This window comes from Rhinopithecus bieti, unplaced genomic scaffold (genome assembly GCF_001698545.2).
Source record: "Rhinopithecus bieti isolate Rb0 unplaced genomic scaffold, ASM169854v2 scaffold_9581, whole genome shotgun sequence".
Lineage (NCBI taxonomy): Eukaryota > Metazoa > Chordata > Mammalia > Primates > Cercopithecidae > Rhinopithecus > Rhinopithecus bieti.
In genome coordinates this window covers 3,115,138-3,138,604 of record NW_016806413.1, presented here as the reverse complement: position 1 = coordinate 3,138,604, position 23,467 = coordinate 3,115,138, and the positions used below count along the sequence as shown (strand labels likewise).

Genomic DNA, 23,467 nt, shown 5'->3' with positions numbered 1-23,467 from the left:
TTTACCAGAATGGGAGGAAAGAAATCCCATTCACTCTTCTATCACTTTATGCCCAATACAGTTTCTAGACACGCTGAAGAAAATAGTTGTTTTAACTGAAGGTTTCTCAACCTCAGCGTTTCTCAACCTCAGCACTGCTGACATTTTGGACTGGAAACTTCTTTGTTGTAGGATGTTCAGCAGCGCTTAAATATTGAATAAATGAATGAATGATCCTGAGGTATTCTTATACAAATGGCAATTACTGGGTGGGGTTGTGGGGAAGGCTATACAAAGAAAATTACAACCTCTGAAGATGGAGAGTTCTGGAGTCAGTGACAGAGGCCTGGTGATGACAGTGAGAGTACAGCCCAAGTGACAACACAGCTCGGCTGAGGAGGATTCAAAGTAAACACACACATTCATTCCTCCCAGTCAACATGTGTATACAGTTTTGGAATGGTCCAAAGAGCATTTTTATATTGTGTGCAACTGAGAGAAAGTGGTATAACAGAGGTCTTTTTGGTTTTGGTATAAAGCAATTTCAAGCAAAGGCAAAATGATGATTATTGATTTCAACCTAGGATATAAAGGGCCACATAAGACTGATTACATGTGGTCATACCACTTGCTGAAAGTTTCAGTGCTTCCTTCCGGCCCCCAAATCTCTTCTTTTTTCACATTAGAAGACTGTCAACTCACAAAAGAAAACTGATGGGCTCAGAGGACTTTATCAGGCTTGATTATCAAAACGAATATGTTGTTTTTCCAAGTCGATAAAACACTGGAGAGCTCAAAGCAGGAGGAGCAACATCTCCCCAGAAAATGAGGGTTTTTCTTGCTGGCAGCTAAGCTTCTTGGTGGACAATAAACTAAAACAATCTCTCCTTGATTGCATTTTGACTTGTAAATGTTTTAATTGGCTTAACCAAAGCTCTCATTAAGAGACATATTCACTAACTTTGGTTCTTCATAATAAATTTATATTTTAAAACAGCTCTGATGCTTAATTCAGAGAAATTAAAACAAACACTGGTTAAAAGAATGAATGTATAAATAAGTCAAATATCAACTATAACAAATCATCATTTAAAATATGATCTTTTAGTGGTATTTTAGAATAAATACATGTATTTGATTTTTATGTTTAAAGAAATCTGCATTTATAGTCATTACAGATTCAAGTTGCCACATAAAGAAATGCTGTTATCATGTAACAAAACAGATGGTCCCCAAATCCTTGTAAGAAATCTATCTATCTAATCTAGTCAAGGGGGGAGTGTGAAGCTCAGTTTTCTCTCCGATTTTATTATCACTAATTATTTTGTAGAAATTTTTTTGTCCTTTGGTTTTTAACTAGACATGATTATTTAAACATATAATCACTATAGAAGGAGAAAAGAAAGAAATACAGAAAAGCCAAAAGAAATAAATTACCCAAATCTTTTTTTTTTTTTTTTGAGGCGGAGTCTCACCCTGTCGCCCGGCCTGGAGTGCAGTGGCCAGATCTCAGCTCACTGCAAGCTCGGCCTCCTGGGTTTACGCCATTCTCCTGCCTCAGCCTCCCGAGTAGCTGGGACTACAGGCGCCCGCCACCTCGCCCGGCTAGTTTTGTATTTTAGTAGAGACGGGGTTTCACCGTGTTAGCCAGGATGGTCTCGATCTCCTGACCTCGTGATCCGCCCGTCTCGGCCTCCCAAAGTGCTGGGATTACAGGCTTGAGCCACCGTGCCCGGCCCCAAATCTTAATAGCCAGAGAAAACTACTGGTGTTAACATGGGATTATATCCGCCCAGGCCATTTATACAAAAGCAAACATCTACACATATACCTTTATAAGTTTTTCACTTAGCACTATGTCATGGCTGTCTTTCCAAGGATAAAAACTTACATACAGTTTTGTTTATAGTGGCAAGATATATCATTACAAGGATGGGTCAACATTTAATCAATTGTCTAATGTTGGACACATAGCTCCTTCTCAGTCTTGAACCTTACATACAACATTAGTATGAAGAACCTGTGAATTTTTTTTCTTAGAGTTTCTTTCTTTGGTGTCATTCTTATAGTCAAGGTTTCCCCACCCAAAGATCAGATAAATATTCACCTATAATTCTTTCCAGTCCTTTTATGGTTTTGTTATATTCATGTATTTAACTTGACTGAATTTCATTTCAGTGTATACCTTAAAAGAGGGGAGACTTTATCCAGTCTCCCCAAATGGCTTGCCATTTGTACCAGCAACATTTAATAACTAATTAATCATTTTTCCACTGACAAAAAATGCCTACCACAAATTTGCGGTGGGGGGCGGTTCTTTGTTTTTGTTTTGTTTTTGAGATGGAGCCTTGCTGTGTCGCCTAGGCTGGAGTGCAATGGCGCAATCTTGGCTCACTGAAACCAATCTCTGCCTTCCAGGTTCAGGACTGTCTCCTGCATCAGCCTCTGGAGTAGCTGGGATTACAGGCGTGTGCCACCACACCTGGCTAATTTTTATTTTTTAGTAGAGATGGGGTTTCACCATGTTGGCCAGGCTGGTCTCGAACTCCTGACCTCGAGTGATCCGCCCACTTCACCCTCCCAAAGTGCTGGGATTATAGGTGTGAGCCACCACACCTGGCCTACAAATTTGTTTGTATCTATACTTTTGACAGTTCGTGGACTTTATGATCTGTTCTATTTATCTGTTTATTTATTCTGGTGCCAATATCAGAATTTTTCAGTTACTGTAGCTTTATTTTCTTCAAAAATGTCCATGGCCATTATCTCATATTTATCCTACGTGATTTATTTACTTCAGAATCATATATTCTGATACCCTGTTTGCTCATTATTGTCATTTTATAATGTTAACTAGTTTACTCTGGGTTTTACAATATTTTTTTCTGTTAGCTTATCTACTTTTCCCCTAAAATTATCATGTATTTAACCATGTCTAAATAAAAACCAAAGGGGAACAAAAGAAAATTCCAAAAAATAATTGTTGGTAGACCTGAAGGTTGCCCCCAAATTTTCGGTTTATTTTGGTGATATCTGTGTACCCAGTCTCTGAATGTTACTGAATCCTAAGGTAGAAAGAGTCTCTACCTCTTCTAGGCCTGCTTTTGGTCTCCAATTAGCAGGCTCTATAGTGGTCTACCAGCATTTGTTAAATTCATTCCTTATGTCATCTCACCAATTGTCTCAGAAAGGGAAGCCATTGGCTGGTTCTTGGTGTCTTCCTGAAGTTGGTCTGTCCTTCACATGCTATATCAGATAAAAACTTCTCAACACCTATAGAATGCAATGGACACCACTTCCCTGCCAGCTCCCTGTTTTCTCCTTACTTTTCTTTTTCTAGGTTTATGGAGTTTTCTCCTTACTTTCCATTTTCTTTGCAATTTTTATTGGTTTCTTCCCTTCCTTCACCATCTTACCAGGAAATCTTGAGTTAGATCACTTTGTGGAACTTTGTATGAGCAAATTATACCACTAATAAACATTAAAATAATGAGACAGCCTAGGATGAACTGCTCAAAGAAAAAGAAGACTAGCTCTGAATTCATGCATGACCACACTATGTATTTTGAAAGAAGAAAGAAAACATAGCAAAACTTGCCAATCAATAAGCAATTTGCGGATCAATAAGTAATTTCCCTGTACTACTCAATGCAGGCAGATCTTCACAGTGGGCCGATACAAGAGTTTTGTTTTTGTTTTTTTTCTTTTGACATGGGTAAAATTTCTTTCATTTGAGAAAGTAATGTGTATGCATAGTTTTAAAGAATAAAGACAAAGAATACACAGAAATTATCTCCTATCCATTCCTGCTCTGCATCCCTCTACCATCCTACAGTGTTCTCCCTAGAGACAAGCCCTGTTATTTATCTACTGGTTTACAAATAGAAAAATCCTTCATTATCCCTCAAATTAAAACTGATCAGCATATTGAGATGATATGATATTGAGAAGATACAGTATGTAATTGTTAAGAAAAGCTAGAATAATATCAAAGGTATTGTACTGGATAAAACTTAGGCAGATGCACAAAAAAGATGTACTACCTCTCCCTTTTTAATAATGAATATGAAAATAATTTATAAATCATTTACTCAAACAAACATTTACTGAGCATCTACCATATGCTAGGGACTGTCCTAAGTGGTATGGACAGAAAATGAGGCACGACATACTCCATCTACTACCCTCCATTTCATTTTATTAAGATAATTGCTAATAACAGCTGACAGTTATATTTTAAGTGCTAAATCAAAATGTCATCACATAAAAGTCATTTGTGAATCAAATGGAACAATCTCAACACAGATCTAAAACTCTTAATGCTTCCTTAGATGCTGGACCATAATACCATAATACTGTACTTGCGGTAAGCTCAGAGCAGGAAGGAATGGCCTGATGACAAATCACCCCCATCTTAATGTCCTAACATCCCCTATACTGTCAGTCGACCTTGGGTGTGTTCACACACAACAGCACACAGGAAGACACAAAAGTGATGTGGCTTTCCTGTTTGGGCAAGGCATAATCTTAACATAGAAGGTGCCTGTTGCTCTTTATGGGCAGAAAAAAAGAGCCAGTATCACTTACAATTGCACAGACCTCTTTGGTAGGGGCCAGCCAACCTGCACACCAGAGGCACACATGGGGAGTGAGGGTGGAATGTTGAGAAGTGATTTCCCAATGGCCCATCGCTAAGGAAATAGTCCCTGTTTTTTCAGCTCACACTTTACTGCAATGCTAACCTAGTGCCAGGCCCTATTCTAAGTGCTTTTCATATATTTACTCATTTAATGCCCACAGCAGCCCTATGAGGCAGAAACAATATTTATTCCCATTTGTCAGATAAGGAAACCGAGGATCAGAGAGGTTATGTACCCTGGCTAAGGTCACAGTTAGTGAGCTGTCTATACGAGCCACATGGAGTGAGGTTCTGGAGATGGAAGTTGGGGTTAGTCAGAACTGATGCCTTAAAATGTCCTTGTCAAAGTTGCCTCTTCTATGCAAAATGATAATTCTGAAATCAGCAACCTAAAAAACAACAGCCATCTATTATGACCTCACCACTGTGCTACGTGTTTTATAAAAGAAAAGCCCAATCCTAACAAACCCTTTAAAGTAGGCACTTTAACCACCCATTTTACAGAGTAGGAAATTAAGGTCTGGAAAGTAATTTCCCCCAGCTAGTGAGATCTGAAGTCAGGATCTTAGCTGTCTGACTCCAGGACCCATGCTTTTTTCATTTCACTACAGTGACTATGTGTGAGTGAGAAATTCCAACATCATCACAATCAGAAAAATAGTGGCTCTGTCTGCTCTGATGGTTTATGCTTGTGCTAACACAGGCTTTCCTCCTAGTGGGGAGAAGTCTTTGGCACAAGTAATTAATTTATATTAATGCTTAGCTCTCACTCCTATGTAGTATTCATATTTGACACAGTATAATTTTTCTCATTTTCAAACACAGATTATTCACACCATACATATGTAGCAGATAATTCAATAATAAATTGACTGTGATCAAACACTTGGCAAAAGCTTGAGAAGTCAAATAGCTTTTAAAAGTCTAATATATCCTTAGACTTCCAAACTGTCTCCATTTTAAGGTTAGAGCATCTAAAAGCAAACCAAAGTACCTATGTGATAACATTATAGCCCCTACAGAAATGCCTCCACAAGTTAGGGCACTTGAGAAACTATAGTGAACCATCTGAATGGTTTTCTAAAACTATCTTGAGGACATAGAGTATTGTGTAAATCCAGGTTCCCTGATCCTTTTGTTTAATAACAGAAAAGAGGCACTACTTTTTTCTTTTCACTTGTGCTAACATGAAAACATTAAGAGCAAGCAGTAAAGCCTAATTGTATAAAAACTGTATCATGTCTTACGCGGTGAGAACACACTGTCCCTCTTATCCCAGACGTTCTCTAAAAATTTCTGTACCTAATTATCCTATTTACATTTTAAACATTGTTCTTACTTTCTTTTCAAGTAGGTGAAGTTAGAAATAAAAAAAATATATTAAACTTTGATATATTTATTAATTCAGAAGTTGGTCAATCTAAAGTTCAATAATCTATGAAAAATTATCAAATTCACAGGACTCAACAATAAAAAAGAACCAGAGAATTAAAGACCTCTAATGAAATGCGATTGGTACATCTGCCCTGAAGAGAGCTTTTTCAAAGGAAGGAAAGGAGGGAGGGAAAAAGGAAAGTTGAAGGCTGCAGACATTTCTAAGTACTAAAGTGGGTAGACTAAGTAGGAGAAAAGTGAATTACCAAATGGTTAAAGTCAAAGTGTAATACTGGGACCTGAGAGACTTCTGGATTAAACAGATGAACTTAACGTCGGCTCTCCCCTCCTTCTGAATCACCATAAAATGACAGCCCACAGTGCCTGGGCCTTGGAGAACCCCAGGAGATAGAGTCTAGGCCCTCAGAAGGGCTGCAGAAGGACAGAAGACACTCCTTGTCCCCTCTCTGTCCTTCAAAGCCCCATCCCCTCTCTAACCCAGTGGAAGACAAAAGACTTCCTATCACGTGAGACTGGACTACAGACAGCACCAGGGGCAGTAACACAATAATGAAAACGCCTTTCCACTAAAAGAAGAATTAGGGAGGAAACAGACACAAGGCAGAGATCAGAAGAAAAGTACAGAGGGATAACACTGTATTCATGAAATAAAGTACAGAATGCTATTTTCTAAAAGGAGGTGGGAACATTCAGAGAATAAAAAAGAGCTCTTGGATACTAAACTTACGACTGCTGACATTCAATAGAAGAATTAGGAAATACAGTTGAGAAAATCTCAAAATAGACGAACCCAAACAAACAAGGAGACACAAAAAAGGTGGAAAACATACAACAAATGGTAAGTCCAGAAAATGCAACAGAGGGCCAGAAATAAAGATAGAACATGGAGAAAAGATAATTCTCAAAGAAATAATTCAAGGATTTCACAGAACTAAAGAACAAGTGTTTGCAAGTGTTAAGTCCCACTGGTCAAGGAGACCACAAAGGCATATCATTGTGAAATGTCAAGACACCAGGGATAAAGAGAAGACTGTGGAAGCTTCCAGAGAGAATGAACAGACCCCGTGTAAAGGATCAGGGGTCAGGCTGGCATTAGGTTCTCAACAGCAATGTCAGAGGCAATGGGTAATATCCTCCAAATTTGGAGGGCAGATGGGCATAAAGATGTCTGCAGATATGCAAGATTCCAAACTCTCTCTCATGAACCTGCCAAGATAAAGGAGGAGGTTACAAGAAAGGGGGACGGTACAGAAACAAGAAGCCAAGTGAATTCCCAAGAAGTTGGGAAGTGAGGACAAAAACCCTGCAGCCAGTTTGGAGGTGAACTGCCCAAATGGGAAGGGAACAACATAGTTCCAGGAATACCCTCTCCAAGGAAAACAACACAACACACTGAGAGGCTGTCTGGTGTGTTTAAGCACACTATGTTTAGGAAAGAATCAATGATAGGTACACAGAAACCAAACAAAGAAAAAACAAGGCCGTTTTCAACTCAATTATGCTTAAGGAAACATAATCATGGCACACTACGTAGTTATCTACAAATACAATTTGCACAATAATACAATCACTAAATATTGATTTAACCAAAAGTTGTGATGTGAAACTACACTGGCAGGATGGAACACAAAGACATTCATATTTTATAGTTGAGAGTCAATAAAACTGAAAAACAGTATTTAGAAATATAGAGGTAAACAGCAGAAAAGGGCTAAAAATTTGAGTCATATACTCTAGGAAATTGGGACAAGGCAGAGACCCATTCTTATGAGATTACTCTTAAAGGAATATTTGACCTTTAAAATTATTTATATGTATCACTTTCATAAAAACAAAATATGATTAGATAAAAAAGCTGAATTTTCTTGGTCAACTCTAAGTGAAAAAAATGAGTAAAATGTAGTTTTTAAATTATGGCAGGTACTAAGACGGATACTCAATTTGTGCCTATAAACCAAAAATAAAATTCTAAGCTCCCCATCTGACTTGAAGGTCCTTCACTCAGCCAAGGGCATTCCAAAGCTAACCTGAAAACTAGTTCAGGCCATGATGGGACATGGGGGGTTGAACATGCCTCATTATACCCTCCTCCCTTTGGAATTCAGGCCCAGATGACCAGCATTAACATCAAAACAGAGACCTTAAGACTGACAGAAATGATAGGAAACATTTACAATCTATTATTTCTGAAGCCCACTATCTGGAGGCTTCATCTGCATGATAAAACCTTGGTCTCAACCATCACTTATCTTAACCCAGACATTCCCTTCTGTTGATTTTCATGTTTTTAGATAATAACTCTTTCAACCAATTGCCAATCAGAAAATCTTTTAATCTACCTATAACCTGGAAGCCAGAGGCTTTCCAAATCACACTAAAATGACAGTCCACAGTGCCTGAACCTCGGTGAACCTTTTGGACCAAACCAGTGTACATCTTGTATGTATTGATTGATTGATTGATCTTTTTTTTTTTTGGAGTCTTGCTCTTGTCGCCCAGGCTGGAGTGCAATGGCATGATCTTGGCTCACTGCAACCTTTGCCTCCTGGGTTTAAGCAATTCTCCTGCCTCAGCCTCCCGAGTAGCTGGGACAGGTGTGTGCCACCACCCCTGGCTAATGGTTTGTATTTTTAGTAGAGACAGGGTTTCACTGTGTTAGCCAGGATGGTCTTGATCTCCTGACCTCATGATCTGCCCACCTCGGGCCCCCAAAGTGCTGGGATTACAGGTGTGAGCCACCGCGCCCGGCCAATTGATGTCTTATGTCTCCCTATAATGTATAAAACCAAGTTGTAGCCCAATCACCTTGGCACATGTTCTCGGGATCTCCTGAGGCTGTGTCACGAGCCATTGGTCACTCATATTTGGCTCAGAATAAGTCTCTTCAAATATTTCATAGAGGTTGACTCTTTTCATTGGCATGCCTTTAGAGAACCATGGGATCTCAGGATTGGAAGCCCCTGAACAATCATCTGATATGCCACCTGCTCCCCAGTGTGAGACCGGCTATGTGAACTGTGAACAAACTCTGCCCCTAGGAACTGCTCCCAACACAGTTATGGCCCCCAAAACACCATACCCAGGCAAACACACTAACTTTTCAATAGTCAAAGATGGCCAGGCATGACCCTGAAGCCTCTTCTCTGCTGAGTTTCTACTTCTACTTCTCTCCAGCTTCTGAGGGGCTCTCTCTGAGTCCCAGACTGTGTGATCAAAAAGGCCTTAGGCAATAGCTCCTAATCTCACATCCCTCCAATCTGGGAGAGTAGCCAGACCAAGACAGACTACTCTTTGTGGCAATTTCAAACCTTGCAAGGATGGGCTGCAGGGTGGAGCCTAGGCTGGGTGCTCATGTGCTCACCACTGGGCAGGGAACAGGGCAGGGATGGGGACACAGTCCGCACCAGGAGCAAAGCTGTACCCTTGCAGTCAGCTGAGGGAGGAGGGTCATTCTCCAGGAGAAACTGGTAATAGGTAGGCAATCCATGAAATAGGCCATGGATGGTAAAGAAAGAGAATGTTTATTAAATTTGTCTCTTAAAAGATTCAATTTTTGGTCATGTTTAAGAATTAATTATGTCTTCTCTAACTAATGATTTTATGCTATAAGCTTCCTGTGCTCTGGGACATGGAAGGATGATCAGCATCAAATGCCACAAAGCAGGAATTCAACAAGATGATCATTTGTTTTTAAGAAAATGTCTCTTCGTTTATTTCCTGTGGAAATAATGACTTCCTGGGTAACTGTGGCAAGAGTAAAAAAAATCTGCTTCCAGACCTTAAACCTTTTACTCATAAGTTTAGTAATGGGACATTTTTATAGAGTTTTGATGACTTTACAATTTTTGTCTTCAGGTGGTGTGTTTTTTGTTATTTCCATTTGCATTGTAAAATGGTATCTCATCAGAAGAGCCAAGCTGCTAGAAATAGATTCAAAAGTAACAGTTCATGTTGATGCCTCTGGGGTAACACATACACTCGGTCTGGTTCCTAACCATGCAATAGACACAAAAAACTAAAATCAATTGCCTCTCACATTGCTCAAAGATTCATAAGCCAATACTATCCACGTGATTGATAAGTGTTAACAGAAAAACAAAACTCTGTAAAATATCTCAAGATGTTTATACTGAGCCAATATGAGTGACCATGGCCCAGTGTTCAGTTTCAAGATGTCCTGAAACAGTGTGCCTGAGGTGGTTAGGTTACAGTTTGGTTTTATACATTTTAGGGAGACAGAAGTTACAGGCAAAAACATAAATCAATCCATGGAAGGTATACATTGGTTCAACCTAAAGAGGTAGGATACCTTGAAGCACAGGCTGACAGGTCACAGGTGGATTCCAATATTTTCTGATTAGCAATTGATTGAAATAATTAAGCTTTGTTTAAAGACAAAAGAAATGCCTGAGTTAAGTTAAAGGGGGCTGTGGACACCAAGGTTCTTTGCTATTATTATTTGATACAGGGTCTCATTCAATTGCCCAGGCTGGAGTGCAGTGGTGCAATCACAACTCGCTGCAGCCTCAACCTCCCAGACTCAATGATCCTCCCACCTCAGCCTCTCGAGTAAGCTAGGGCTGCAGGCACACACCACCGTGACTGGGTTTTTTGTTTGTTTGTAAAGATGGGGTTTAACCATGTTGCCCAGACTGGTATCAATCTCCTGGGCTCAAGCGATCTGCCCACCTCAGCCTCCCAAAGTGTGGGATTACAGGTGTGAGCTACAGGCCCAGCCAGACCAAGGTTCTTGTTATGCAGATGAAGCCTCCAGGTAGCAGCTTTCAGAGATCATAGAAGGTAAATGTCTCTTTTCAGATCTTAAAGGTAACAAATTCATTTAATCTCTCCTAGATCCCAGAAAGACCTAGAAGGGGAAGGCCTGGCCGCATTAATGGAGATATTTCTACAGATGCAAATTCCCCCCACAGGAAACAGTTTTGCAGGGCCATTTCAAAATATATCAAAGAAATATATTTTGGGGTAAAATATTTTATTTCCTTCAGAGTCGGCTGTCATGTGATGCTATACCAGAATCAGGTTGGAATTTGCTACCTTATGTGCCACTCTTTGTGGCAACAAAGTGTCTGTTTTATCAGTCTAATAATCTCTATTTCAATGTTAATGCTAGTCAGTTGTGCCCAACTCCGAAAGGGAAAGGGTATAACGAGGTATGTCTAACCTCCCTTCCCATCATGGCCAAAACATAGTTTTCAGTTTTCTCTGAGGCCTTCCTGGCCAAGATAGGGTCCATTCAGTTGGCTGGGGACTTAAGATTTTATTTTGGTTTACATCATGGAGGTGGAGGCCGTGTTCTCCGTCAACACGCACGACCAATTGTCTAAGTATTTACAGTTTATGTCTTTTTTATTTCTTTCTTTTTTTGCACCGGGGCGTTCCTGAGTTTATCTGGGGCACACCCGGGCGAAGGCCCTGAACCTAAAATGTTGGGCCTCCTGTGGTGAAGCGTGGCTAGTGCTGACGGCGCAGGACAGGGTCGGGTAGCAGGAACTTTATCTTGGAATTGTGGCTTGATGGCCGGCCGGTGGCACTTACTGGCTGCGATCTCCTCCACCTTCATGATCTGGATGGAGTGGGCCCGGGCGCGGTGCCGGGCGCCTGTCTCTCTAGTACTGGATGACAGCGCCCGCGGTGGTCGGGTCCTGGTATTCCCGGTGTCAGGCCTCTGAGCCCGAGCTAAGCCATCAAATTCCCTGTGACCTGCACATGTACATCCAGATGGTCTGAAGCAACTGAAGATCCACAGAAGTGAAAACAGCTTAACTGATGACAGTCCACTGTTGTGATTTGTTTCTGCCCCACCCTAACAGATCGATGTACTTTGTAATTTCCCCCACCCTTAAGAAGGTTCTTTATAATCTCCCCCACCCTTAAGTAGTTTCTTTGTAATTCTCCCCACCCTTGAGAACGTACTTGGTGAGCTTCACCCCCTGCCCCCAAAACATTGCTCTTAACTTCACCGCCTATCCTATAAGAACCAATGATAATCCCACTACCCTTTGCTGACTCCTTTTTCGGACTCAGCCCGCCTGCACCCAGGTGAAATAAACAGCCATGTTGCTCACACAAAACTTGTTTGGTGATCTCTTCACACGGACACGTGAAACACCCGGTACATGTTGTGGGTGCCGCTACGGGAGACATAGCACAGCCAGATGCCGAAGTTCTTCACCCACAAAGGGGACTTCTCAAACACCTGCCCACAGTAGACAATCTCCCCTGAAGACTTCTTCATCTTCTTTAACTGAGATAGGAAGTACCAGAAGCAGGTCTTGGTGATGACATCATTAGGCGCAAAGATTCGCATGCGGTAGAGGGGCGGTGTGTGGCATTTGGGGGTGGGCGGGCAGCCACCCACCACCTTGCACTCTCGTAGTGTGCCCAAGGCCTTCATGGCATCCTCTCCGTGCTCGCTGCCACCGGCAAAAGGTACAGTTTATGTCTTTATGGGTAATTGCACTTGAAGAAAATAAAAATATTTTACCCCAAAGTATATTTCTTTGACACATTTTGAAATGGCTGCCACAGGGCCAGCAGACAGAAGTGGCCTTGTAAAGCTGTCTCTTGTCGGGGTAATTTGCATCTGTAGAGAATCTCCATTAATGCAGCCAGGCCTTCCCTTTCTAGGCCTTTCACAGATCTGGGAGAGATTGAGTCTGACACCTTTACAAGTCTGAAAAGACATGTTTACTATCCATTCTCTCTAGGGGTTCTAGCTATAAGGCTTCATCCACATAACAAGGCCACTTTTGCTAGCCAAGCCTCCTTTTTTCTCTCCCCTATAACCTGTCATGCCATTAAAACCTGTTTTGGGCCACACTCTGAGCCTGCGTTCTTTTTATAACCTCAAGGTGGTATATAAGCTTCTGTACCTTATTGAGGGGTTGGATCTTCATTCTGAAAGCTCCCATGTATGCATGTTAAATAAATCTGCCTTTTCCCCTATTCATCTGCTTTTTGTAAGTTGATTTTTCAGTGAACCTTTACAGGGCCAAGGGGAAAACTCTCCTTTGGCCCTTAGAGTGAACAGTGAAGGAAGACACAAGGGGCACAAGAGGATGCAGCAAGTTTTCACAATAAGACTAGGAGATTACACAGTTTGACAGAATGAACTCGTATTATTTTTCATTTCAGGTGCTCAGAACATGTAGTTCAATTAACTGATATTGAAATTGCACGCCAGAAAAAAACATATATTTCTCTTTTCTTTGAGCTAGAAGACTCGTTTGCTACACAACAGTCTCTTTCCCTGGTGAAAAAAAACGGGTGAAATTTAAAACCTGTTTTTAATCTCATGACCATTAGAGGCCCTGATGTAAAAATAAAACCAAAACGACTATCTTACAAAAATCAACAACTACCTAAACATTTACAAATTAAAATCTCCTTTCACTGAAGAAGTATTCTGTTATAAGGAATCACTTGAAAAGAATAAGCCTGTAACAGTACCCTTTGCACCAAATAATGCCTTAAGGGTTCAGAAGTCCTTGAATATTATTTCTTCTGATCCTCACAGCAATTCCATTAGGCTGTTCTCAACGTGATACATGGATGACGGAAAAACAGCCTGAAGTCAGAGAAGGCTTGCGTAAAGTCACTCAGCTTACAGGAATCAGGGCTGCAGTCAGGCTTTGACATCTAGCCCTGGCCTCTTTCTTTCTGATAAATCCAGTTTCCTTCCCCTTCTCAGATCTCCAACTACGCCACAACAAAAGTCTTGCATGATGTGTGTGTTCCTCTCCTCTCTAAATATTCCCTCCTGTTGCAATAAGTTTCCAGCCTAAAAATGTGAAATTTAAAACTTTTATCTAAACACTAAGTGAAATAAAAGCAAAACAATGAGATAACCAAAACCCGGCAACTTGGAAGGGGAGAAGAAAAGTATTTTAGAGGACTCCTTTTAAAACAAGGTCATATTTTAAGATCATAATAGTGAAGATTAAAAACTCAGTAATACTCCACACCTTTATTAATATTGGGCAGTACGCATCATCACAGAACAGATATTTAATATGTACTCGAACTGGTCCAGACCCTAGAAAACGATGGAAGGCTCCCCCTAATTCATTCTAAGAAGCTAGAACACACTTAATACCAAAGTATGATAAAGAAAAACAGAAACCAATTTCACTTATAAATATTGATGCAAAGATTCTAAATCAAGTACTGGCAAACAGAACCCAGAAGTGAATTTGTTACAGTAGGTAGCTAGTCAGGCATAAGCAGGACAGGAAGGTGCTCCCAGCACGCATACACACACACACACACCTGGAATGTGAGATGACCATCAGGTGATGGTCAGGCGGTTGCTGACTCTCTTTCTAAAATAATAATTGATCACAGCCGGTGCCAGAGAAAGGCAGTCTCCTAATACATAGAGAACACCTGAAACTGGTGAGCAGCAGTTTCCCGATAAGATCTCAGGAGTTGGACAAGTGGGCTCAGGCATGCATATTAAGAGGCAGAATGGCAGGGGGGCGGGGTTTAAATGGTATAGGACCTTCCAGGGACATCTGACTGGTAAGGACCTCAAGTGAGCATGTGTACAACTCCAGTAAACACACTGTGCATGCTCATCTCCCAAGCACTAGTAGGCTACTGTGCATGTGGACATCCCACCTCAAGGGAAGAATCAGAAGGAATCCAAGACCCTGGAAGTATGTCAACATACAAAACCCTAAGTCAGGCCATGCACGGTGGCTCTTGCCTGTACACCCAGCAGTTTGGGAGGCTGAGGCGGGGAGATGACTTGAAGTCAGAAGTTCGAGACCAGCCTGGCCAACATGACAAAACCCCATCTCTACTAAAAATGCAAAAATTAGCCAGGCATAGTGGCAGGTGCCTGTAATCCCAGCTTCTCAGGAGCCTGCGGCATGAGAATCACTTGAACCAGGGAGGCGGAGGCTTCAATGAGCCGAGATTGCGCCATTGCACTCCAACATGGGAGATACAGTAAGACTCTATCTCCAAGAAAAACAACAAACAACCCTAAGTCAAAGGTCAAACTGCACACTTCATCTCACAAGTCACCTGCTTGGCCCTCTTCCAAGTGGACTTTACTTCCTCTCATTCACACTCTAAAGCTTTTAAATAAACTTTCAGTCCTGTTCTAAAACTTGCCTCAGTCTCTCCTTCTGCCTTACACCTTGGTCAAATCCTTCTGAGGAGGCCAGAACTGAAGTTGCTGCAAACCTACATGGATTCACCACCAGTAACAAATTAACAGAAAAATATACGGAATATAATATAATAATATAACATGGTTTATTCCAGGAATGCAGAGATGGCTTAACATTAGCAAAACTACCAACATAATTTATTATGTTTTTAAGTGAAAAGATAACCATACAATAAAACATAAAGGTTGGAAGGTGGCCGAATAGGAACAGCTCCGGTCTACAGCTCCCAGCAAGATCAAAGCAGAAGACGGGTGATTTCTGCATTTCCAACTGAGCTCACCAGCATCAAAGACCAAAGGTAGATAAAACCACAAATATGGGGAGAAATCACAGCAGAAAGGCTGAAAATTCCAAAACCAGAACGCCTCAGAAAAAACCAGAGGCCTCCGAAATAACACCACACATCTACCACCATCTGATCTTTGACAAACCTGACACACACAAGCAATGGGGAAAAGATTCCCTATTTAATAAATGGTGTTGAGAAAACTGCTAGCCATACGCAGAAAACTGCAACTGGGCCCCTTCCTTACACATTATGCAAAATCAACTCAAGATGGATCAAAGACTTAAACTTAAGACCTAGGACCATAAAATCCTAGAAGGAAACCTGGCCAGTACCATTCAGGACATCGGCATGGGCAAAGACTTCATGTGTAAAACNAAGCAGAAGACGGGTGATTTCTGCATTTCCAACTGAGCTCACCAGCATCAAAGACCAAAGGTAGATAAAACCACAAATATGGGGAGAAATCACAGCAGAAAGGCTGAAAATTCCAAAAACCAGAACGCCTCAGAAAAAACCAGAGGCCTCCGAAATAACACCACACATCTACCACCATCTGATCTTTGACAAACCTGACACACACAAGCAATGGGGAAAAGATTCCCTATTTAATAAATGGTGTTGAGAAAACTGCTAGCCATACGCAGAAAACTGCAACTGGGCCCCTTCCTTACACATTATGCAAAAATCAACTCAAGATGGATCAAAGACTTAAACTTAAGACCTAGGACCATAAAAATCCTAGAAGGAAACCTGGCCAGTACCATTCAGGACATCGGCATGGGCAAAGACTTCATGTGTAAAACACCAAAAGCAATGGCAACAAAAGCCAAAATTGACAAATGGGATCTAATTAAACTAAAGAGCTTCTGCACAGCAAAAGAAACTACCACCAGAGTGAACAGGCAACCTACAGAATGGGAGAAAATTTTTGCAACCTTCCCATCTGACAAAGGGCTAATATCTAGAATCTATAAAGAACTTAAACAAATTTACAAGAACAAACCAAACAACCCCATCAAAAAATGGGCAAAGGATATGAACAGACACTTCTCGAAAGAAGACATTTATGCAGCCAACAGACATAAGAAAAAATGCTCATCATCACGGGTCATTAGAGAAATGCAAATGAAAACCATAATGAGCTACTATCTCATGCCAGTTAGAATGACGATCATTAAAAAGTCAGGAAACGAGATGCTGGAGAGGTTGTGGAAAAATGGGAACACTTTTACACTGTTGGTGGGAGTGTAAATTAGTTCAATCACTATGGAAGACAGTGTGGCGATTCCTCAAGGATCTAGAACTAGAAATGCCACTTGACCCAGAAATCCCATTACTGGGTATATACCCAAAAGATTATAAATCATTCTACTATAAAGACATGTGCATATGTATGTTTACTGTGGCACCAATAACAACCGCAAAGACTTGGAACCAACCCAAATGTCCATCAACGATAGAATGGATGAAGAAAATGTGGCACATATACACCAAGGAATACTACGCAGCCATAAAAAAGGAAGAGTTCATGTCCTTTCCAGGGAATGGAAACCATCATTCTCAGCAAACTATCACAAGATCAGAAAACCAAACACCACATGTTCTCACTGATAAGTCAGAGTTGAACAATGAGAACACATGGACACAGGGAGGGGGACATCACACACTAGAGCGTGTGAGGCATGGGGGGCTAGGGGAGGGATAACATTAGGAGAAATACCAAATGTAGGTGATGAGTTGATGGGTGCAGCAAACCACCATGGCATGTGTATACCTATGTAACAAAACTGCACGTTCTGCACATGTAACCCAGAACTTAAAGTATAATTTAAAAAAAAAATAAATAAATAAATTCATGCTTCAAATAGTTGATAACGCCTATCCTTTAGGACATCAGACAATTTATTTAATATGCCATTTATTTATTGAAATTATTTAAAATAATAGCAACTAAACAGGCTTCCGCATTTCCACAAAAAAGGACCATTAGCTCTTGAATGAGGTAAGAAACACAATAAAAAATAATTTAAGGTTAAAAAAATAATAATAAAGGTTAAAAAAGCACTTGCTATACAATTCAATAGTTACTCCCAATTAAAATAAATAAACAGCAAACGACCTAAAATAGAAGTTTTAGAAAAATATACTTAAATAAAAATCACTTACTACAAACCTACAGCAAACAACTCATTATTATTATTAAGAGACAAGTCTCATTCCGTTGCCCAGGCTGGAGTGTAGTAGCATGATCACAGCTCACTGTAATCTCAAACTCCTGGATTCAAGTGATCCTCCTGCCTCAGCCTCCTGAGTAGCTAGTACTACAGGCACATACGACCATACTAGGCTAATTTTTAAATTTTTCACAGAGACAGGGTCTTGCTTTGTTGTCCAGGCTAGTCTTGAACTCCTGGCTTTAAGCAATCCTCCCACTTCTACTTCCCAAAGTGCTGGTATTTCAGACACAAGCCACCACTCCTTGCCTGCAAACACTTTATTAAAGGGTGAAATAATAAGGCCATTACTATTCAAGTCAAGACTAAGACAGAGATGTTTGCAATATTGTTTTGAGCCCTAGCTAATGCCATAAGAGAAGACATAAAATAAATAGTGTAAGTGGCCAGACATGGTGGCTCATGCCTGTAATCTCAGCACTTTGGGAGGTTGAGGCGGGCGGATCACCTGAAATCAGGGGTTCAAGACCAGCCTGGCCAACATGGTGAAACACTGTCTCTACTACAAATACAACATTAGCTGGGCATGGTGGCAAGCACCTGTAATCCCAGCTACTCAGGTGGCTGAGGCAGCAGATTGCTTGAACCCAGGAGGCGGAGGTTGCAGTGAGCTGAGATCATGCCATCACACTCTAGCCTAGGCAACAAAAGCGAAACTCCATCTCAAAAAATAAAAAATAGAATGAATAAATAGTATGAGTATTAGCAGAAAAAAGAAAACATGATCCTTATTTGCAGCTATGAGTAGGAACCCAAGAAAAACTAACAACCAATTATAACTAATAAGAGGGCTTAGTAGTTATGGGATATATTTTCAAAAGTTCTTCTTTATAGTAGTAATAACTAGTTAAAATGAAGATTGATTAGAAAATACTATTTACAAGAGAAATAAATGCAATGAATTACCAATGAAAAACAAGGAGAGCACAGAGCTTATACGAAAGAACTATAAAATTTTATTGAAGTATACATAATAAACGACTGACAGAGACAGTGAATACGTTTTTAGGAGGATAAACTCATCACAAAAGTGTTACTCCTTCCAAAATTCACATACAAATTTAACAGAATTTCAGTCAGAGCCTAATGAATTTTGTTGAAGCTGAACTAAATAAGTTTAAAGTTTACATAGAAAAGTAAATGTAAAAGAATTACCAACAAATTTCTAGGGAAAATTGTAGTAGGAAAATTTTAGGAACAATTTCGCCCTATCAAATACTAAAACTTACTATAACAACTATAATCAAAACAATATGAATTGGCTCAAAACAGACAAAAGGTCAGTGAAACAGAAAATAATCTCAAAATACATGTGATAAAAGTGTACTTTAGGTTACTGGAAAAGATAGTTTAATAAATTATATAAATGACTATTCCTTTGGAAAATACGAAGTTGGACTCCTACTTCGAAACAAAAATAATGAAAAAGAGTAATTTTGAAATTAATGCAATATCTAAATGTAAATAAGACACATAGCAAACAAAATTCAAAACTCCTCCAAGAAATTCTGAGGATTATTTGGAAGTCTTAAGCATAACAAGAAACCAGGAGAAACAAAGAAAAATACACACTTGAGTTATATAAAAATGGAAAAAAGTATGTATGTAATATATGCCAGAGACAAAATGAAAATACTAAACAATAGGAGAAAATATTTGTAACATGTGACCAAAGAGTTAATATACTTAAAATACAAAATTGCTGCAAATTCACAAGAAGAAGATAAACCACACTCAAAGGAAAAATGAGCTTAAGTCATGTGTCGGCAACTTCACAGATAAGGCATGGCAAGTGGCCATTCAACATAATAAAAAAGTTTTCTTTCTCACTGCTGGTCAGGAAATTGAACCTAATGCCACCTCAGACAACATTTTGCCTATCCAATTTGGGAAAAATTATTTTTAAGAGCAAGTAGGCAGTAAGGTATATGAAAATTGGGCTGTCATAAATAACTTATCAGGACACTTTTGGAAATGATCTCACTGTACCTATAAAAAATAGTGCCTACTCTCTGATCCAGCAATCCTGGTTTTAGGAATATATACTCTATTGAAAAAGGGTATGTGTATAGAAAAGTTACATTGCCGGTAACTCAAAATATTGGAAAACAATCAGAATGCCTACTGACAGGAGAAAAGCTGGACCTTGTGGAATATTCTGTAGCCATTACAAAGAGCAAGGTATATATTTATTTACCTGTATATATTGACATATGCAACCCCACTGTAGCCATGACAAACATGGTTCCCTAGTGGTCTATCCCTAAGGAGTGTCAAATTTCAGAAGCACAGATCAGAAACCAAAACCTAATTTAAGAACAATTCTATTCTTTTTTTTGAGGCCAGCTTGAGCTCTGTCACCCAGGCTTGAGCGCAGTGGCACGATCTCGGCTCACTGCAACCTCCATCTTCCAAGCTCAAGCAATCCTCCTACCTCAGCCTCCTGACTACTTGGGACTACAGCGGCATGCCACCATATATTGCTGATTTACATTTTTTTGGGGGGGCGCGGAGGGGAGCAGGGGCAGAGACAGGGTTTCGCCATGTTGCCCAAGCTGGTTATTCTATTCTTTATTCACATTTTTTGCATGGTACTTACCACGTCTCCCCCTTTGTTCCCACCAGTTTTCTCCACACTTCACCACTATGAAGCTTCTTCTTTGTCCTCCACCCCTGAACCAGAGCAACCAACTAAACCAAGCCCAAACCAAAATTCAAATCCTGCTCTGGTTTTTCTTCTCTTCTCCCTTTCTCCTCCCTGTTCTGGAGATGTACAGTGATGTAAGCTCCTTCCTGTTCCTGCAGATGTACAGTGATTTAGGCCATGTCCTCCCCCAGCTATGGAATTTCCTATCTTCATATGTTGCATCCTTAAAGACAAAGAACAACCCTACTTGGCAGTACGGAGGTAGGAGATAGGACTGGGCTAGCAATTGCAGAATTTTCTTTGGTAGATGGGATGAAGAGTACATATGTGAGCACTTTTTCTTATTCTGTCACATTTCAAAAATTTTTGTGATTTTGAATTAAGTGCAGACAATAAACCTACTGGAGGGTAAATGTGTGAGTAATTCCTACTCCCTCACCCCACAGGAGGCAAATGCAAACCTATCTAGCACACAAAAGTCAGCGTGTACACAGAAGGAAATATCTATAGTCTTTATCTGGTTGCAATAAGCAAGTAATGCTTTCATATTAAAGAGAAAAGATAGAAAACCTTAATAGTTCACAAAACAAAGAAAAGTATCCCCTAGTCACATAACCCTGTCTCCTTACATGCTTCTTTTACCTCCTCTTTCTTTGGGAGAACTGTCTTCAGGGTTTCAACCTTTGGCAAACAGCACATACTCCTTCTGCTCTGTTTTTTCCTGATTGCAGAAAACTCTAGTCCCAGAAAAGAAGAGAAAGGGCCTCCCTTTCAGGCTTGTGTTCCCTCAGCAGGGTGGATCTAAGGCTAGTTAAAGAATCCACCCTACTGAATCTTTGTGATGCTGTTCCTAAGACAGACATCCTGCGGAGCCTAAGTCCCTGGAGTAAAGGAAAGCAGGCACCCCTACCACCTCCCAGATGCCCTCTGCCCTCCTACAGAACCTTCCTATGCCTGTGGTTTTCATGGGGGAGGGTAGCAGCATGGAGGGGGATTTGTATATTTCTGTGATATATATTTACATATTTATATGAATATATTTATATTCTGTATTTCTATTAATTCACCTCAAATGCAATATTTTTGATACTGTTTTGCTGTGATATATGAAAGGAAAAGCCAGTACAAATTGAGCTACTCTAAACATAGACTTAAAAGATCTGAAAGTGGAAATTACGAATGTATCCTAATAGTGATGCTTAATTGTAATTCTGTTGCATCATCTCTGTACTTCTTATGTGGAATGACTCATATACTGTGTCCCTATCAGAATAAATTCTCAGCTGTGAATCAAGCATTAATCTGGTAATTATTTTAAAAGGATGTAAGTAGCATCAAATTTTCTGTTCATGTATTTTTTAGAAAAGCATGAAACACTGAAACCTTGTTCTGCACTGCAAAGTGTCTATGTGCAGCAGGATAAGACTTGATGCTTGGTTTAGCCACTGACTGGCTGTTGGCAGGTACAGCAAAGAGACAGTGGGAGTTTTCCTGCCCACTTCTTGGGAAGCCACTGGCTGTTCTGGCCTTGGATACTTCTAATGCCTCTCCAGAAGATGGATGGTACCCAGCGGGCAAGCCAACTGCCCTCCACCTCTGCAAAATCCAGCTGATTGAGGGAAGAACTGTGCAGTAGAGCAGATGTGACCTAACCTGGGAGGACAATCCCTGATGGCAGTGTTACCTACCAATTGTGTCAGTAGGAGAGATTTGCCCCCAGCATGTCCTAGAAAGTAACAGAAACTCTGATGGGATGGCATGTTGAGGGAAGAGTGGGGAATAAACACCACCTCCCGTGGCTTTCAAAGCCTGCGTAAAAGATCCCAAGTGCAAAGCTTGGCACGGAGGAAACCAGCCATTCCCTTCCCTCTACTTTGTAGTCTGGACTATGCAGCTTACTATAGCTGAGATTTACTGATGCTGTCCTTTGTTTTTCAAAAAATATAATCCTCCTTCTTATTCGTGCACATCCCCAGAGAGAAGCAAAGAGCAGTCAAAACATGAATGGGACTGTCCTTTTCAGCAGATGGGGCAGGAGGGGAATAAAATTCAGAAAAATAAGATATAACATTTCTTGTACTCAGTGCTACAAAATAATTTAATCCTTGCTATATGCATATAAGGTAAACACACATACACAATTCATTGTCAAATGGTTTTGCAATGCAACAGTCTTGAGGCTGTGGTGCGTGGGCACTGGGGTAAGTCCCCAGACCTGATTACCTGAGGTGGTGGTGAATACTGAGGAAGAAGCTAAAATCACACCAAAACCAGGGGATTACGTTGAGCCTTCTCCACCAGAGTTGCAGAGCTCATGTAGAGAAATCACTAGAGAGGGGGCAGTTAAAGTGTTTGTCCTTGTTTTTCACATGTGTCTTCAAATTTCTAACAATGGCACAGGCAAATGCAGAGTGAAAATAAACTCCACAAGTACTTCTCAAATGATACTTGTGATAGGGTACAGAGACCCCATCACAAAGAGTTTACAATCTTTTACAGTTGCAGAACCCAGTCATGAAACAAATATAAAACATTTCCACAGCCATATACAGTCAAGTGTACAGTTCAAATGATATACCTCCATAGAAGTATACTGAATGCTCTAGATGGGGAAATGTTTACTAGGGAGGGCTTGGCAGAGGAAGTCTGTCTCAGATTGGGCATCAAAGGAAGTAGAGGAAGTAGGCCGACAGGAGGAGTACTGAGCAGGAGAAGAGGGCATTTGCAAGGCACAGAAGCCAGGATCAGCAGCAGTGCAAAAACTGGGTGCTAGAGAAGACAGTCAGAAATGCAGGCAAACCACACTTCCCACTATTACCTTCTTTCAACTATCTAGGATATCATAAACTGTAAGACACCATAAGACATACCATTCTCTCATTCACCACCAAGAAAAAAAAAATACTGCCAATTAAACAATTACACAAAGTGTTCTTATTACCTAGAATTCTAATTTGAAGGACTCTTTTAAAACTTCTTTAGATTTTTTTTTTGTCATCACTCCTGTGCTACATACAAAATGTAAGCATAATATGCTGGTTAATGTACCACTAGATTTTTTTTTTTTTTTTTTTTTTTTTTTTT

The 23,467-nt window shown here is 40.3% G+C and overlaps 2 protein-coding genes across 3 annotated transcripts in view; both read right to left on the bottom strand.

Moving 5' to 3' along the window:
- ANO10 (anoctamin 10) overlaps positions 1–23,467 on the bottom strand; it is a 262,387-nt gene that overhangs the window by 123,325 nt on the left and 115,595 nt on the right. The window lies entirely within an intron of this gene.
- Positions 11,641–12,428, bottom strand: LOC108532328 (60S ribosomal protein L18a-like). The gene is made up of 2 exons (XM_017876326.1): positions 12,135–12,428; positions 11,641–11,676 (listed from the first exon to the last, which is right to left on the bottom strand). Exons 1-2 carry the CDS (start codon positions 12,426–12,428, stop codon positions 11,641–11,643), a joined length of 330 nt encoding a protein of 109 aa, XP_017731815.1.

Bases quoted from the DNA above. Each gene is read 5' to 3' on its own strand.
- LOC108532328 (XM_017876326.1), bottom strand. From the start codon at position 12,428: ATGAAGGCCTTGGGCACACTACGAGAGTGCAAGGTGGTGGGTGGCTGC. The intron at 11,677-12,134 runs GTGTCCGTGTGA...CGGGAATACCAG, and splicing joins ACATGTACCGGGTGTTTCAC to GACCCGACCACCGCGGGCGC.